The sequence below is a fragment of the Canis lupus genome, chromosome 10 (genome assembly GCF_048164855.1).
Source record: "Canis lupus baileyi chromosome 10, mCanLup2.hap1, whole genome shotgun sequence".
Taxonomy (NCBI): Eukaryota; Metazoa; Chordata; class Mammalia; order Carnivora; family Canidae; genus Canis; species Canis lupus.
This window is the reverse complement of record NC_132847.1, coordinates 56,365,845-56,381,258: the sequence shown is the minus strand read 5'-3', so window position 1 is coordinate 56,381,258 and position 15,414 is coordinate 56,365,845. Positions and strand designations below refer to the sequence as shown.

Below are 15,414 nucleotides of genomic sequence, written 5' to 3'. Positions count from 1 at the left end.
AAATTTTCAGTTAGAAGAGAATATTGGCACCCAATGGACTAGATTGGCAAACAACATATGAATATCTTTTATTTGATTTTTAATTGAAATTAATTCACATATCATAAAAATCATCCTTTTATGTGAATCACTGTGCAATTCAGTACTTTTTAGTATATTCACAAAGTTGTGCGACCATCACTACTATCCATTTTCAGAACCCTTCGAAACTTCCCAAAAAGAAATCCTATACCCATTAGCAATTACTCCCCATTCCCTCCTCCCGCAACACCTGGCAATCACTCATATACTTTTTTGTCTCTGGATTTGTCTATCCTGGACATTTCATGTAAATGGAATCATACAATATGTGGCCTTGTATGTATGTCTGGCTTCTTTCATTCCGCCTAATGGTTTCAAGGTTCATCCATTCTATAATGAATGTCAGTACTTCATTCCTTTTTTTATGGCTGAATGGCACAAGGAATATTCCATGGAAACATTTTATTTATCCACTCACTAGCTGATGGACACTTGGGTTATTTATTTTAAAGGAATGGTTTATATAAATGCATTCTTTGCTCACTTCTCCCTCAAATTAAAGAAAATCAGCAGCAAAATGAAGGGTAAGCAAGCAAAATAGCCAGCAACTGGTACTTACGAAAAAGGAAAAGCATTCTTGATTTTTTAGGTTAAGTCATTGAAAAATGGGGCCAAGATTTGGCACCCACCTAGTTTGACACTCCTAATGCTTTCAAATCCTACATCTGAACTGAGTCCATCTACTAAGCCATTAGGTTAATCCATTGGGAAGTCCTCGGATCAGAAGCAAGAACTAAAAGCCACTGCCCAGGTCAGTAGTTTCACATCTATTTTCCAGACACTCCCAAGATTTCATGGAAATAACTCCGGGCCACCAAGGTGGCTGGGGCTGAGGAGCTATTGGATAGGACTCCAGGTCTGGTCCCCGGCCCTGCTTTACCAAGAGCAATTCTCATTTTAATTGTTTTATTTGTTGAGCTTCCCTATTAGAGTTCATATGGAGCAAATAAAGTGGGGCCTGAGGCAAAAAAAACTATTTGGCAGCCATGGTCTAGGTGATCATGGAACCTGTGGACTGGAGGGGGTGGTCCCTGTGGTAGCCTCTCTTACGAGTTCTTTTGCGGAATCTTGATAGTAACTGTCTTCACCTCCGTGTAAGCCTTAAGCCCATCCTCCCCCAGCTCCCGCCCATTGCCAGATTCCTTAAACCCTCCGAAGGGCGTGTGGCAGGTGACAATGTTGTAGGTGTTTACCCACACAGTGCCAGCCTGGAGCGCCTGCGTGAAGTACATGGCCTTGTCCAGGTCCTGGGTGAACACGGCAGCAGCCAAGCCGTACCTGGTGTTGTTGGCCCTCTCGATCACCTCCTCTATCTTCTTGAATTTAAATAAGGGCTGCACGGGCCCGAAGATCTCCTCTCTGGCGATCTTCATGTCATCCTGCACATCACCAAAGACCGTGGGCTTGATGAAAAAACCGCGATCCCCAAAACGCTCCCCGCCGCACAGCAGTTTGGCCCCCTCCTTCTGGCCGAGCCGGATGTAGTTCAGGATTCGTTCAAACTGCTCCTTGTCCACCTGGGGCCCCTGCTGGGTGTCCAGCTCAAAGGGGTTCCCGACTCTTCTCTGCTTAGCCTTCTCCACGGTTCGCTCCAGAAATTCATCATAGATGGATTCTTGGACGAAGGTCCGGGAGCCGGCACAGCAGCACTGGCCCATGTTGAAGAACAGGGCTTCGTGGCACTGCGCCACGGCGTGCTCCATGTCAGCGTCGGCCAACACGACGCTGGGGCTCTTCCCACCCAGCTCCAGGGTGACCCTCTTCAGGTTGGAGTCGCCGGCCGCCTTCTGGATCAGGTGGCCCACCTCCGTAGAGCCGGTGAAGGCAACTTTGTCGATATCCATGTGCCGGGCGATGGCTGCACCCGCCGTGGGGCCGTAGCCGGTGACGACGTTGACCACCCCCGGGGGAAAGCCCGCCTCTTTGATGAGGGAGGCCAGGTACAGGGCGGAAAGGGGGGTCTGCTCTGCCACTTTCATGACCACGGTGTTGCCGGTGGCGAGCGCCGGGGCGAGCTTCCAGCCCTGCATGACCAAGGGGAAGTTCCAGGGGATTATCTGGCCACAGACACCAACCGGCTCATGCCGGGTGAAGCAGAAGTGCTCGCCATCCATGGGGATGGTCTTGCCGTGCCACTTGTCGGCCCAGCCAGCAAAGTACCGGTACACCTTGATGACCTCATCCAGGTCCAAGGCGTAGGACTCCTGGAAAGGCTTCCCGTTGTCCAAAGTCTCCAGTGAGGCCAGGTAGACGCGATCCCGCTCCACGAGGTCGGCCAGGCGGTTCAGCAGGCGGCCCCGCTCTGAGGCATCCATCCGGCGCCACGGAGACCCCAGGCGGAAGGCCTCGCGGGCTGCTTTCACTGCCCGGTCCACGTCAGCCCGGTCCCCTTCAGCCACATGGCCAATGACCTCTCCCGTGGTGGGGTTGACTGTCGGGAAGGTCTTCTTGCTGGCTGCGTCTTGCCACTCATTGTTGATGAACAGCTGGTTGTAGCGGATGTCCGGGTTCAGGATGGGGCTTGGAAGGGCTGCTGCGGAAGAGTAGGGGGCGGTCCTGCCACGGAGGCAAAGCAACCGGGGCGCCAGGGGCGCCAGGAAGCGCAGCATGCTCTCGACTCTGCAGGGGGACGGGACGAAGCAGAGGGAACAGGTGAGAGATGGCCAGGTGGTCACGCAAAGGCCCACCAGCTCAGACGTTCCAAGATGCCAGCATAAAGGGTGCCACCTCTAAAAACATGGATTGTCAAGGGTATAAAGGCCCTACGGAACCCTCTGGTCCAACGCCCTCATGTCCCATCTATCCTCCAGCTCACTCTCTCACCTCTTCTGGGTCTTGGATCAAATGTCACCTGCTCAGCAAGGCCTTCCCTGATTGCCCTTTATAAAATTTATAAAACTGCCACCTTTCTCACTGTCAGCGCCCTGTCTCCCCCAGGCTTTATCTCTCCCCACCTGCGACACCAAATAGTATATTTACACACTTATGTGTACTTATGTGTTTATTGTCTGCCTCACCCCAGTAACACATCAACTCTGAGAGGTCAGGCATTTTTTTTTCCTGGTTCATTCACTGCTGTGTCCCTGATGCCTCAAAGTAAGCCTGCCACAGAGCAGCTGCTCCACAGCTAGTTGCTCAGTGATACGCATCAACATTTCCACAAACACTGTTCATAATTTGACCTAACAATGGGGAAGAAACCAAAGGGGCTGAGAGACAGAGTTGTTCTCTGAGACAAGGGCTTGCTTCACTTCATCCCCGTGCCTCAGTTTCCTCTTATGTGAAAGGCCTCATGGGGCTACATTGAATGGGGCTGTGCACTTAAAAAGCTTGGCAGCCCTCCGCCCCGGCACATCAGAGCCAGAAGCACCCTCAGGAACCAGCCTAGCCTGGCCCCCCGGGGCACAGGTCTCAGCTTCTCAGGAGGGTAGCAAGTCTCGGAGCCGCTGGAAAGAAAGGCCTGTTTATTCTTGACTAAAACTCTGAAACATGCAGACTTTATTAAAAACAACAGCTATAACATTTAAACAGTATATAAAATGCATTCAATGAAATGCATTTCATACATATGTATAAATACAAATTCATGTATGAATTTCATACATAGGTGTATGAAATTCCTAGATTCATTGAAACAGTTACTCTTCAGCCATATCAAGCCCTCCACCTTCTCTGTCTCACTTGAGTCTTGACCCATCCAGCAGCCAAGAGGAATTGCACCTGGCTTCTCCACCCCAACCCTCTGCCACGGGGCATCCTGGAAAGCAAAGCCCAGCCAGGTGCCTCAGCTTCATACAGAGCAGTGCTGCCCCAAGAAAGCCCTCCCTTGGAGGATAGTTGAGCCAGCAGACCTGTCAGGGGTGCATGCAAGTTCCATTCTGCTCAGTGCTCTGTCCCATGCTGGGACAGAAGCAGCTTTGTCTGAAGTCTGGGTCTGAGGCCGGGAAGGGTCCCAGGGGAGGCTAAGTGGAGGTAACCAATCCATGGGGAGGTGGGGGTGGAGGGGCTAAACAGAGACAGTCATAGACCAAGGCTGGCAAATCTTTCATGCTAAAAGCAAAGGCTGTTCCTCTTCTAGGGGCTTAAATGGGGTCCATGGTTGGAGCCTTCACTTGCATTTGGAAGATCACTGCTTGCAGCATACCTCGCTTGACAGTTTGCAGGCCATTTTCTTAGCACCTAAGTCCAGGAGACTCCCAGTAAACCCTGGGGTGATCTGGACAGATGATCATGACCCCCATTCTGGAAGAAGAGTGGGATCAGAGAGAGAGGTCAGGGACTCACCGAGAACACACAGCAAGTAAGAACAGGAGCCTCAGCCTGGATTCCCACAGTCCTAGTTTTGTTTCCTCCTGACTGTGGGCGATTTCTTCCGGTTCCCAGCACTAGTGCCCACCACGGCCAAGCACCAGAGCTCTGGACCACCCTGTACGAGTGGCACCAACGGCAAGAGCGGCCCCTCCAATGAGGTGAATTAATAAGTGACCTGCAGTAACACTGGCTGTTAGCAAGGTTACACCCTTTCTGCGGGGAGGGGACGCGTGCCTCGGCCTCCAGCTACAGTGGGGTGGGGGTGGGGGGCGGCTCTCGCCAGATCGGGCTGGATGCGCGGGAGCCAGTGAGGTTGAGCTAAGGGGGGAAGGTTTGCCCGGATCTGCGTCCTGCGAGCCCCACAGCAACCCCCCGGCGACCCGGGTGCAGGCGCAGGGGTGGTAGCGTCCAGGGGGTCCCACAGTGCGCGCCTTGGGGTCCCCCCTCCACGGCGGGCGGGGCGCGGCGTGGGGCCCGAGGGGAGCGCGCTGGCTACCTGCGGCCGCTGGCTGGTTGGCCCCGGTGCGCTCCGCTCCGCCGCTGCTCGCTGCTCGCCCGAGGCCGCTCCTCCCGCTGGCGGTGGGGACAGGGCCCCCCTCCTCGCTCCCGGCCCCCCCCCCCGCGGAGACTCCCCGCGCGGGCTGCGGCCCCCAGGCGCTCGGGGGGAGCGGAGAGACCCCGGGGCAGGCCCTCGCCGCCACAGGTAGGCTGCAGCCCGTCGGGACCCCTCGGTGCCGCCCCTCTCTCGGTCCCCCGCCCCCCGCCGCTCTACCCCCTGCCCTGCCCCGTACCTCTGAGATGTTCTTTGTGTGCTTTTTAAAAATGTATTTTCTGGGGCCTAGGACAAAAAGAATATATGCACGACCTAGAAAACTTGGAAAACACGGAAAAGATTGCAAGATTTTTTTTTTTTTTGATTGCAAGAATTTTAAGGAATACCTTCCATTGACAGTTTTTCTGTCAATTTCTGAGAAGACTGTTAAAATCCGTAAGGATTGTGCAGAGCTACTTCTTTGCATTCCGTCATTCCTTGCTTCATGTATTAGGTACATAATATGTTTATGATCATTAGGACTTACATATTGACCTTATATCATTACGAAATTACATTTTTGACCTCTGGGGGGAAAAAACAGTTTCAATCCTTTCACCCAAAAGTTGCCATTTATCTTGCAGGTATTTTTAACTTTTTTTTTTTTTTCAAAAATTCATTTAATACAAAAGAAATTATATGGTGACCTCTGTTCTGCTGCCTGCTTTTTTTCCTTTTCTTTCTATCATTCTTCCTGTCTTTTTACTTATTATGACTTATTGTGAACCTTTTCTCATGTCATGTTAACTAAAAGGCAACACTGGCCTCTCCCAAGTGGCACAGAATTCTGTGGTAGGGTAGACAGTCCATGGACACTTGTGACCATCTTGTTGCCATAAAGCCTGAATGCACATCTCTGACTCGCTCGGCCTCCACTGCGCCTTCCCTCTGGTTGGAGAGGGTGGTGGGAACCTAAGAGCTGTTTCCCACCCTTGTTTGCAGCTAGAGTTCTGTGCTAACTAGGTGCTTCTGATTTAGCGACACCCCTGCCAAATGTGGAAGGGGGAGGGTACTGTCCTGCCCCTTCGAGGGCATCGCTGACATGATGGCAGGTTTGAGGATTTTCTGCATTAGCCTTCCTGGTCCCTTCTCCAGCTTCCTGGATACGGGGTGGCAGCTGTGGGTGCCACCCCTAGACTCGGACCACCTGCTCTTTGAATCATGGCTGCAGGGCTGTGTCTGCAGCTAACCAGCTCCAGAGGTGGCCTCACACAGTAATGACACTGGTGGGCCACATCCATCTGGTGCTGGGACTCTGTCCTGGAGGTCTGGCTCTCCTTCCAGCCCTTCCAGCCAGCCATTCGGTCATCATCTGAATCAGTAGTTTCAAATCCCTGCTTCTGCACATATTGAGTATTCCTGTCTTCCTGCTTGAACCTGACTGATTCACATTATTGTTTCCTTAAGCTACATCTCTTTGGAATCTTTTGTTCCCATGTCCCCCTTAGGATGTTTACATCCTTGGACGCAAAATGTAGTTCTTCGCTCAAAGCAGCATATCTCGCGTCTTGCCACGGCTATGTTCATGGCTTCCTCCGGCTCCCCCAGCAATGGTGTAATCCCTTGCAGAGCCCTTCCGCCTCCCCCCACAGCACATGGCCAACCCCGTACCCTTTGGGCACTTGGCACTCCATGATGGACTGACTTAATAATAATTCAGTCAATTATTAACAGCCTCATTGACAGAAGCAGTGAGTCCACAACAAGAGGAGTATCAATTTTCATGCTGCTAAGAAAGCTGTGGCAGGTGAGAGGAGGCCAGTGGCAGACAGGAAGTGGCCCCATAGGGAGAGGTTGAAGGCTGTGTCCTGCGAAGAACAGCCGAGAAAGAACTGGTGTGTCCATTCCTTAGAACCCACGGGACAAGTTTGCACCCTCCAGATCTCCAAAGGACAAAAACAGGCATCTGTGGAGTGAGGGGCAGTTACAGGGAGCAGAGGAAGAACTTCCTGACGGGCGCCTGGGTGGTTTGTGGTTGAGCATCTGCCTTTGGCTCAGGTTGTGATCCCGGGGTCCTGGGATCAAGTCCCACATCAGGCTCCTTGCAGGGAACCTGCTTCTCCCTCAGTCTGTGTCTGTCTCTGCTTCTCTGTCTGTGTCTCTCATTAATAAATAATAAATAAAATCTTTTTTTAAAAAAAACTTCTTGACAAAGTAGAACCAGCTAAGGAAGGATAGGAGGGGCTGCTTTGAAAGGCAGTGAACCAAAAAGAAAAAAAAAAAAGAAAGGCAGTGAACCGCACCCCCCCCCCCATCACCAGAGGAATACAAGAGGAGATAGACAACCATTTGGCAAAACCCTGTACAAGGGAGCACTAAATAAGGACTGAAGAAGACAGGTTGCTTCCAGACTTAGATGTGCATCAGAATTGCCTAAAAAGTATCCCCCCAAAAATCCTAAAACCAAAAAAAAAACCAACCTCACAATCTCTCTAGGTCTTACCTTCAGAGATTTTAAGTTTTTAGGTGTTGGTTGAGACCCAGGAATTTTTTTTTAAGTTCTCCACATGCTCTTGGTATACAACTATATTTGGGGAGGACCGACCTATCTGCTCTTTGGGGATTCTATGACTACCATGGATGGTTTTCAGAAAGGCACTAATCCAGCGAATGCTTTGTCTCTATCTATAGAGTCCATTCAGCATGCCCACCCTTGACATTTCATAAGCTGTGGCTGTCATCAGAACTCACCAAAGTCGTCCCATTGAAAGGCATTTGTAAAAGCATCCAAAAAATTAAAAAGCAAAAACCTTCCACAATGCTTGACATTTATAGTTTGGAGACAAGGACACATGTGCCATGGTTCAGGGTAAAAGGCATAAATTATCTTTGCGGAGAGTTGACTATTGTTCAGGAATGTTTTTGATTCAGCTTCCTAATTGGCAAAAAAAGATCCAGGCCTCTATAACGGATGTTGGGCCTGGAGCCACTGTGAGTGTTTGGACTAAAAGGATTGGAGGGGAAATAGTGAGATAACACAAGCCACAGCCAGGTCATTGTCAGCAAGGAATGTCACCCAGGGATGTGTTTACACTGGCCTGGTGGGAGAAGAGAAGCTATTTCTATCCTTCAGCATTTTGGGGCCTTATATGTCTAGGAAGTTACTAGAGAAGATTCCTGGCTCTGAGACAATGAACAGATGAGACAGATTCCGAACAAAAAGACATGCAAGCTGCACTGGGCATTTATTCTCCACAAGCCCGACAGGTGCCCCTGCTCTCTGCCTTTGAACTGGAGATGGAAACTGGGTCAAGATAGTGAGGGAGCTGCAGGGAATGAAAACTTAAAAATAAAAGTGCATCTAAAAGCAAACGAGAATAAACCCTTTGCCTCCCTGTCCTTTTCTCCTGAGTGAACCTCTATACTCTGTGAAGTTCACATTGTGTGAACACGACCAAAGTCTGAATGTTGTCAAACCAAACAACCAGCCCTGAGTACTGACCACTAATTCCATTTCCCTTCCACCTGCCTGCCTTCCTTCCTCCTACCCTCCCTCTGCACCTCAGGTTATAGTTGAGTAAACTGAGAGCCAAAAAGGGAGAGGGACTTGCCCAAGGACCCACAGGAGGTGTGTGGCCAGAGTTCAAGCTAAATCCCGGCTCTCGCACAAGCACACAAATCACAGGGACGTGGAAGTAGAACATGGGGCAGCGCAGGGCATCTGTCGTTAAGGATCATGAGGTAGGGAGATTATCCCGGATGAGAGGGGTGGGTGCAATGGAATCACAAGGATCCTTATCGAAGAGGGATGGGGATGTTAGCATCAGAGGAGATGTGATAGAGGCAGAGGGTGGAGTCATGCAGCCGTGAGCCAAAGCATGCAAGCAGCTGGAAAAGGCAAGGGAACAATATTCCCACAGTGTCTCCAGAGGGAACACAGCTCTGCCAACATCTCCATTTTAGTCCAGTGACACACATTTCAGAGCCCACAGAACTGTAAGATAAGCTAGTATTGTTTTAAGCCATTAAGTTTGTGATAATTTATAATAGCTAACAAATGGAAAACAAATACATTGGCTCACTCATTTATAGCCCTTGTAGTCATTCGAGTTCATGGGCTCTGGTCTAGCTGGAGCAGGCCTAGTGGTCAACAGCCTTCCACTGTACAGATGCCACAATTACAGCGGACGTTGTTTCTTTTGCTCACCCAGCATTCCTCTGTTCTGAAAAGGGACCTTCTTCTGCCTCCACCCCGATCATATTTTTGAGTCAGAACTGCCCGTCATAGCATAGTCCATATCCTGGGGAGCTCATTAATCCCTGTTAACTATAAATGCCTTATATTCTGCATTTCTAACAAGTTACTCAGTGATGCCAGTGCTGCTAGTGCCAAGACCAGGCTTCATACAGCAAGGGTAGAGTGTGAAGGACAAGCAAGGGGTAATGAAGAAGCAGGTGAAAGTTGCAGGTAACAAGGACAGGCATAGGCATAGCATAGGCCTTGAGATGGGAGAGAGGTCAAGTGCATTCAAGGAACTGAGAGAAGACAGACAAGAGAGGTGAAGGGGCAAATAGCTCTGGAAGAGGCTGGAGGTGTGGGGAAGGGGCCAGACTGTTCTGGAGGCCCAAGTAAGATCTCTGACCCCTGGGCCAGGCCCTGGGGATAAACCTAACGTGGTCCTACCCTGGAGTTCCTCTGAGCTTGACCCGACCACACTGCTGGCATAAACTACCATACACCTCTGGTAGAGAGTAGCTCCAAGCTCTGTGGAAGAACAGAGGAGGGACCCTGAGTTCCTCCCACCTGGGACCTCTCGGGAGATTACTTTTCAGCTGAAGTCTGTGTCAGTTAGAACTAGTTCAGACACAGGGGCACCTGGGTGGCTCAGTGGTTGAGCGTCTGCCTTTGTCTCAGGTCATGATCCCGGGATCCTGGGATCCTGCATCGGGTTCCCCACAGAGAGCCTGCTTCTCCCTCTGCCTGTGTCTCTGCCTCTCTCTGTGTGTCTCTCATGAATAAATAAATAAAATCTGTTTTTTAAAGATTTTATTTATTTATTCATGATAGACATAGAGAGAGAGAGAGAGGCCAAGACACAGGCAGAGGGAGAAGCAGGCTCCATGTCAGGAGCCCGATGTGAGACTCGATTCCGAGACTCCAGGATCACGCCCTGGGCCAAAGGCAGGTGCTGAACCACTGAGTCACCCAGGGATCCCAAATAAATAAAATCTTAAAAAAAAAAAAAAAAAGAAAGAAATAGTTCAGACACAGATCATTAAACAGTGGTTCTCAACTGTGACTACATGGTAGTAGCATCACCTGGACAGCTCTTTACAGCATCAATGCCTGAGCAACACTTCTGATCCCCAGTCAGAATCCTTTGGTGTTGTACAAGGTTGTCTAATTTTCCTCATTGTCATTTGGGTTTTTTTAAAGATTTTATTTATTTATTCATGAGAGACACACACACACACACAGAGGCAGAGACACAGGCAGAGGGAGAAGCAGGCTCCATGTAGGGAGCCGGAAATGGGACTCAATCCCAGGTCTCCAGGATCATGCCCTGGGCTGAAGGTGGTGCTAAACCGCTGGGCCTCCAGAGCTGCTCTTGATTTTGTTTTTAAGCTCCTCTACTGACTCCAGTATGTAGCTTTTTATGGACTCCTGAAATTAGAGAGAACCCAAAATAAAAGTGGCTTAAACAAGAGAGAAGCAAACTTTTCCTCTCACTTCAAAGTGCAGAGATGGGCTGTCTGGGGCGAATGGAGCTCTGCTTTGCCTTCCTTCCTACGGCACAGAATCCCACTAGAGTTTTGAGGAAGAAGGACGCAAGTTGAAAGGATCCAGTTTGCAATTTAAAGACTATTCTGGTTGTAGTGTGTGTCTCTTCTAGATTCCTAGGGGGTAGAGATGATTCCAAGTTATACTACCCAAAACAGCAGGTGTCAAGAACTACTTAAGCTGGCTGCTGATGGGCACAGAGAGGTCGTTATATTTATTTCTGTGTATACTTAAACTGGTTCATAATAATAAGTCAAAAAATGTGATAGGATTATGTCACCAGATCATTAGAATCTGTCCTCCTGGATCAAAGGCTCTGCAATGGATCTGTCCCTTCCTGCCCCTCATGGGTGGGCCTGAGGGGTCTATGTCTTTATCCAAACGCACAGTTAATTATTGGACAGCAATCACAGAACAGGGCCAGGGTGGCACCAGGGGCAAGGGGCTGGGTGTGTGTGACCTTGGGTAGCTTCCTTCTCCCGGCCCCAGTCCTCCCCACTGTCAAAGGAGGGGCTACAAGCTATGAGATGCACAGAAGGGCCATTGGAGGATCAGGGCCCAGGAGGTTATGGTTTGGCTGATAAATTGTTAGCAGAGTCCTTGGACCACAAACTTCGGCCCCACACATGTGCTAGTTGTAAAACCGTCAGTTGACTTTCCCATCCTGTTATCACCACTGGTTCTAGGCTGTAATGAGGCAATGACTGAAGTACAAAGTGTTGGCAGAGGCTAAGTGTATCTTTACACACTTGCTGACTGAGCGAGCCTGAGATGCTGCCCCGTCGTTAGTGACACTTGGGGCAGATTTGCCAATGAATGTGCAAGGAAGGGCTTCTTAGCTCCAGGAACACCAGACCAGAGCAGGGGAGTGGGGACGAGCCACTGCTCAGGATACCCTTGCCTTTCTCCTCCTGCTTCCAAGACTGTTTCCACACTAACAAGCATCTGCTCCCATCTTTCCTCTCTTCACTCGGCATCTATTAGGGATGACCCTGGTGCAGAGGCCCTGGCAGTGCAGAGATGAACCAGGCACTATCCCCGTCCTCAGGCCTTTGAGACAGATTGGGAGGCACACAGATGTGGAAACTGGTGCATTTCTCTTACACAGTGTCTCTGTGAGAAAGCCCCAAGGTGCCAAGAGAGCAAAAAGAAACAAGAAATGGAACACGATAAAGCCTGGGAAGGTCTTGGGAGACTTCCTGGAGGAGGTAATACTTGATCTGAATATTGAAAGCTGAGGAGGGCCAGGGGAGAGACGGCATTTCTGGAAAGCTGAGTTATAGGTGCAAAAGACCAGAAACGAGGGGTGGCCTGGGTGGCATGGGGAGCTGTGAGTAGCTCCTGCTCGCTGGTACTTAGGATGGGATGGGCAAGGTGGGGTGCAGTAAGAGAGCCAAGGCTGGACTGGGGAAGGTGACATACCAGGAGGGGCCTGAAGTATCATATCATGCTAAGAAGTTTCAATGTTATCCCGAGGAGATACAGGAGGACTTGTGACTTGGTTAGTTGAGAACCATTTCATTTCATTGGATCCTGTGATAGTGAGTGAGGATTAGGGGGAGTAGAGAAATGCCAGTAGCAGTGACTTGTAAAAAATGGGAGTTTATTTCTCTAAATAAGAAAAATAAGCCCAGGGTGAAGCCCGGGTGGCTCAGCGGTTTAGCACTGCCTGCAGCCCAGGATGTGATCCTGGAGACCGGGGATCAAGTCCCACGTCGGGCTCCCTGCATGGAGCCTGCTTCTCCCTCTGCCTGTGTCTCTGCCTCTCTCTCTCTCTCTCTCTGAATAAATAAATAAATAAAAATATTAAAAAAAAAAAAGAAAAGAAAAAGAAGCCCAGAGGTAAGCAGTGCAGAGAGGCGATAAATGATCCTCAAGTATATGCATCCCCCCAACTCACCAATTGGTCATCCTTAGCAGTAAGCATTGCCTTTGTGGTTTGAAATAGCAGCTACTACATCCACATTTCAGGTGGCAGGAGGGAAGGATGAGGACATTTTAAAAGGCACTGCTTTTGAGGAAAGGTCCCCAAAGCTGCCACCATTTGCATTCCTTTGGCCAGAACTTCATCACATGGTACAGCTAATTTTAACGGAGGCTGGGACGTGCAGGCTTAATCCTGGGTGGTCATTTGGAGAGATACCATTTCTGTGGTTCGATGGGAAGACAGATACTGGGGCATAACCAGGAAGCTCTGCAACAGACCCTCCTCACTCTGCTTCAAAAACAAGCGTTATCAGCTCCGGTGGACAGATAAGGACACTGAAGCTCAGGGAGTGAAAATGATTCACTCCTTAGTGGTGCACCTGAATTGCAAAACTTGGCTTTGATTGCCACATTCTTAAGCAATAGGCAAGCTACTGGAGGTGACTGACCTGGGCTTAGCCTCCCCTCTCTGAATCTGGTTTCAAAGATCCTGCCATGCCTGCCTGAGTGGGTCATCCGGGAGGAGCAGCCCCTACCTGGGAGGACTACCATGATGGCTGATACCACGCTTCACCTTACAGAATCAGGGACAGAGCAGGGAGCAAGGGGGCCCTTGAGTTTCTGGTCCAATGTTGCCATTTTACATATGGGGAGACTGTGGCCCAGGGAAGGACTTCTCCAGGTCCTTCAGGAAGTCCATGGTAGGGAAGGAAGCTTGGACTAGCATTCATAGCAAGTCTTATTTATTATTCACCTGGTATCTAGTGTGGTGTTTACACAACCTTTTCATATAGGCTGCATCCTGGTTAAGGCCACAGATGCAAGTTGGGGAAATTGCCGTAGGGGTGGAATAAAAAAGGTGTTTCCCATTGCACATCTGTTCATAAGGATTATGGGGCATGGAATATTCCTTCCCCAGAACAGAGCAGTATATCTGCAACAATGAGGAGGATGGAACCACAGATGAGAAAGGACACAAGATGTAGTGGGCAGAGACCTGGGCTGGGGGCCAGAGGCCTGGGTTCCATACTACCTGCCTCACTGTGTGCCCTCTGGGTCTAAATGTCCATATAGTGAGGGGACTGGGCTAGAACACAGACCCAAATGAAATCTTAAACAGAAGGTCAATGTCAGGGTACATGGGTGGCTCACACAGTTAAGAGTCTGCCTTTGGATCTATACCCTAAAAACTACAGAACACTTCTGAAAGAAATTGAGGAAGACGTAAAGAGATGGAAAAATATTCCATGTTCATGGATTGGAAGAATTAACATTGTGAAAATGTCTATGCTACCCAGGGCAATTTACACATTCAGTGCAATCCCTATCAAAATACCATGGACTGGGGCACCCCCGGTGGTGCAGCGGTTTAGCGCTGCCTGCAGCCCAGGGCATGATCCTGGAGTCTCGGGATCGAGTCCCACGTCAGGCTCTCTGCATGGAGCCTGCTTCTCCCTCTGCCTGTGTCTCTGCGCCTCTCTGTCTCTCTCTCTGTCTCTCTCTCTGTCTCTCTCTCTCTCTGCATCTCTATGAATAAATAAAATCTTTAAAAGAAATTTAAAAAATAACTATATATATATATATTTAAAAAAAAATACCATGGACTTTCTTCAGAGAGTTGGAACAAATCATCTTAAGATTTGTGTGGATCAGAAAGACCCTGAATAGCCAAGGGAATATTGAAAAAGAAAACCAGAACCGGGGGCATCACAATGCCGGATTTCAGGTTTTCCTACTAAAAGCTGTGATCATCAAGACAGTGTGGTACTGGCAAAAAACAGACACATATATCAATGGAACAGAACAGAGAACCCAGAAATGGGCCCTCAACTCTATGGTCAACTAATATTCGACAAAGCAGGAAAGACTATCCACTGGAAAAAGGACAGTTTCTTTAATAAATGGTGCTGGCAAAATTGGACAGCCATGTGCAGAAGAATGAAACTAGACCACTCTCTTGCACCACACACAAAGATAAACTCAAAATGGATGAAAGATCTAAATGTGAGACAAGAATCCATCAAAATCCTAGAGGAGAACACAGGCAACTCCCTTTTGGAACTTGGCCACAGCAACTTCTGGCAAGATACATCCATGAAGGCAAGGGACACAAAAACAAAAATGAACCACTGGGACTTAATCAAGATAAAAATCTTCTGCACAGCAAAAGAAACAGTCAACAAAACTCAAAGACAACCTACAGAATGGGAGAAGATATTTGCAAGTGACCCATTAGATAAAGGGCTAGTACCCAAGATGTATAAAGAACTTATGAAACTCAACAGCAAAGAAACAAACACTCCAATCATGAAATGGGCAAAAGATGTGAACAGAAATTTCACCAAAGAAGACATAGACAAGGCCAACAAGCACATGAGAAAATGCTCTGCATCACTTGCCATCAGGAAAATACAAATCAAAACCACAATGAGATACCACCTCACACCAGTGAGAATGGGGAAAATTAACAAGACAGGAAACCACAAATGTTGGAGAGGATGCGGAGAAAGGGGAACCCTCCTGCACTGTTGGTGGGAATGTGAACTGGTGCAGCCACTCTGGAAAACTGTGTGGAGGTTCCTCAAAGAGTTAAAAATAGACCTGCCCTACGACCCAGCAATTGCACTGCTGGAGATTTACTCCAAAGATACAGAGGCAGTGAAACAATGGGACACCTGCACCCCGATGTTTTTTTTTTTTAATTTTTATTTATTTATGATAGTCACACAGAGAGAGAGAGAGAGAGAGGCAGAGACACAGGCAGAGGGAGAAGCAGGCTCCA

General features: G+C 49.1%; 1 protein-coding gene across 3 annotated transcripts; it reads right to left on the bottom strand.

The window, feature by feature from the left end:
- Positions 1–43: 43 nt before the first annotated feature.
- ALDH1B1 (aldehyde dehydrogenase 1 family member B1) lies at positions 44–4,984 on the bottom strand. 3 transcript variants are annotated; one of them, XM_072842023.1, is made up of 3 exons: positions 4,889–4,947; positions 4,226–4,323; positions 44–2,700 (listed from the first exon to the last, which is right to left on the bottom strand). In XM_072842023.1, the coding sequence occupies exon 3, from the start codon at positions 2,688–2,690 to the stop codon at positions 1,128–1,130; it is 1,563 nt and encodes a 520-aa protein (XP_072698124.1). In that variant the 5' UTR covers positions 2,691–2,700; positions 4,226–4,323; positions 4,889–4,947; the 3' UTR covers positions 44–1,127. The 3 variants fall into 3 exon arrangements, with proteins under 3 accessions (XP_072698124.1, XP_072698125.1, XP_072698123.1); XM_072842024.1 differs by lacking the exon at positions 4,226–4,323 and having other exon boundaries at positions 4,889–4,984; XM_072842022.1 differs by lacking the exons at positions 4,226–4,323; positions 4,889–4,947 and adding an exon at positions 4,366–4,635.
- Between the last annotated feature and the right edge of the window lie 10,430 nt (positions 4,985–15,414).

Bases quoted from the DNA above. Each gene is read 5' to 3' on its own strand.
- ALDH1B1 (XM_072842024.1), bottom strand. From the start codon at position 2,690: ATGCTGCGCTTCCTGGCGCCCCTGGCGCCCCGGTTGCTTTGCCTCCGT.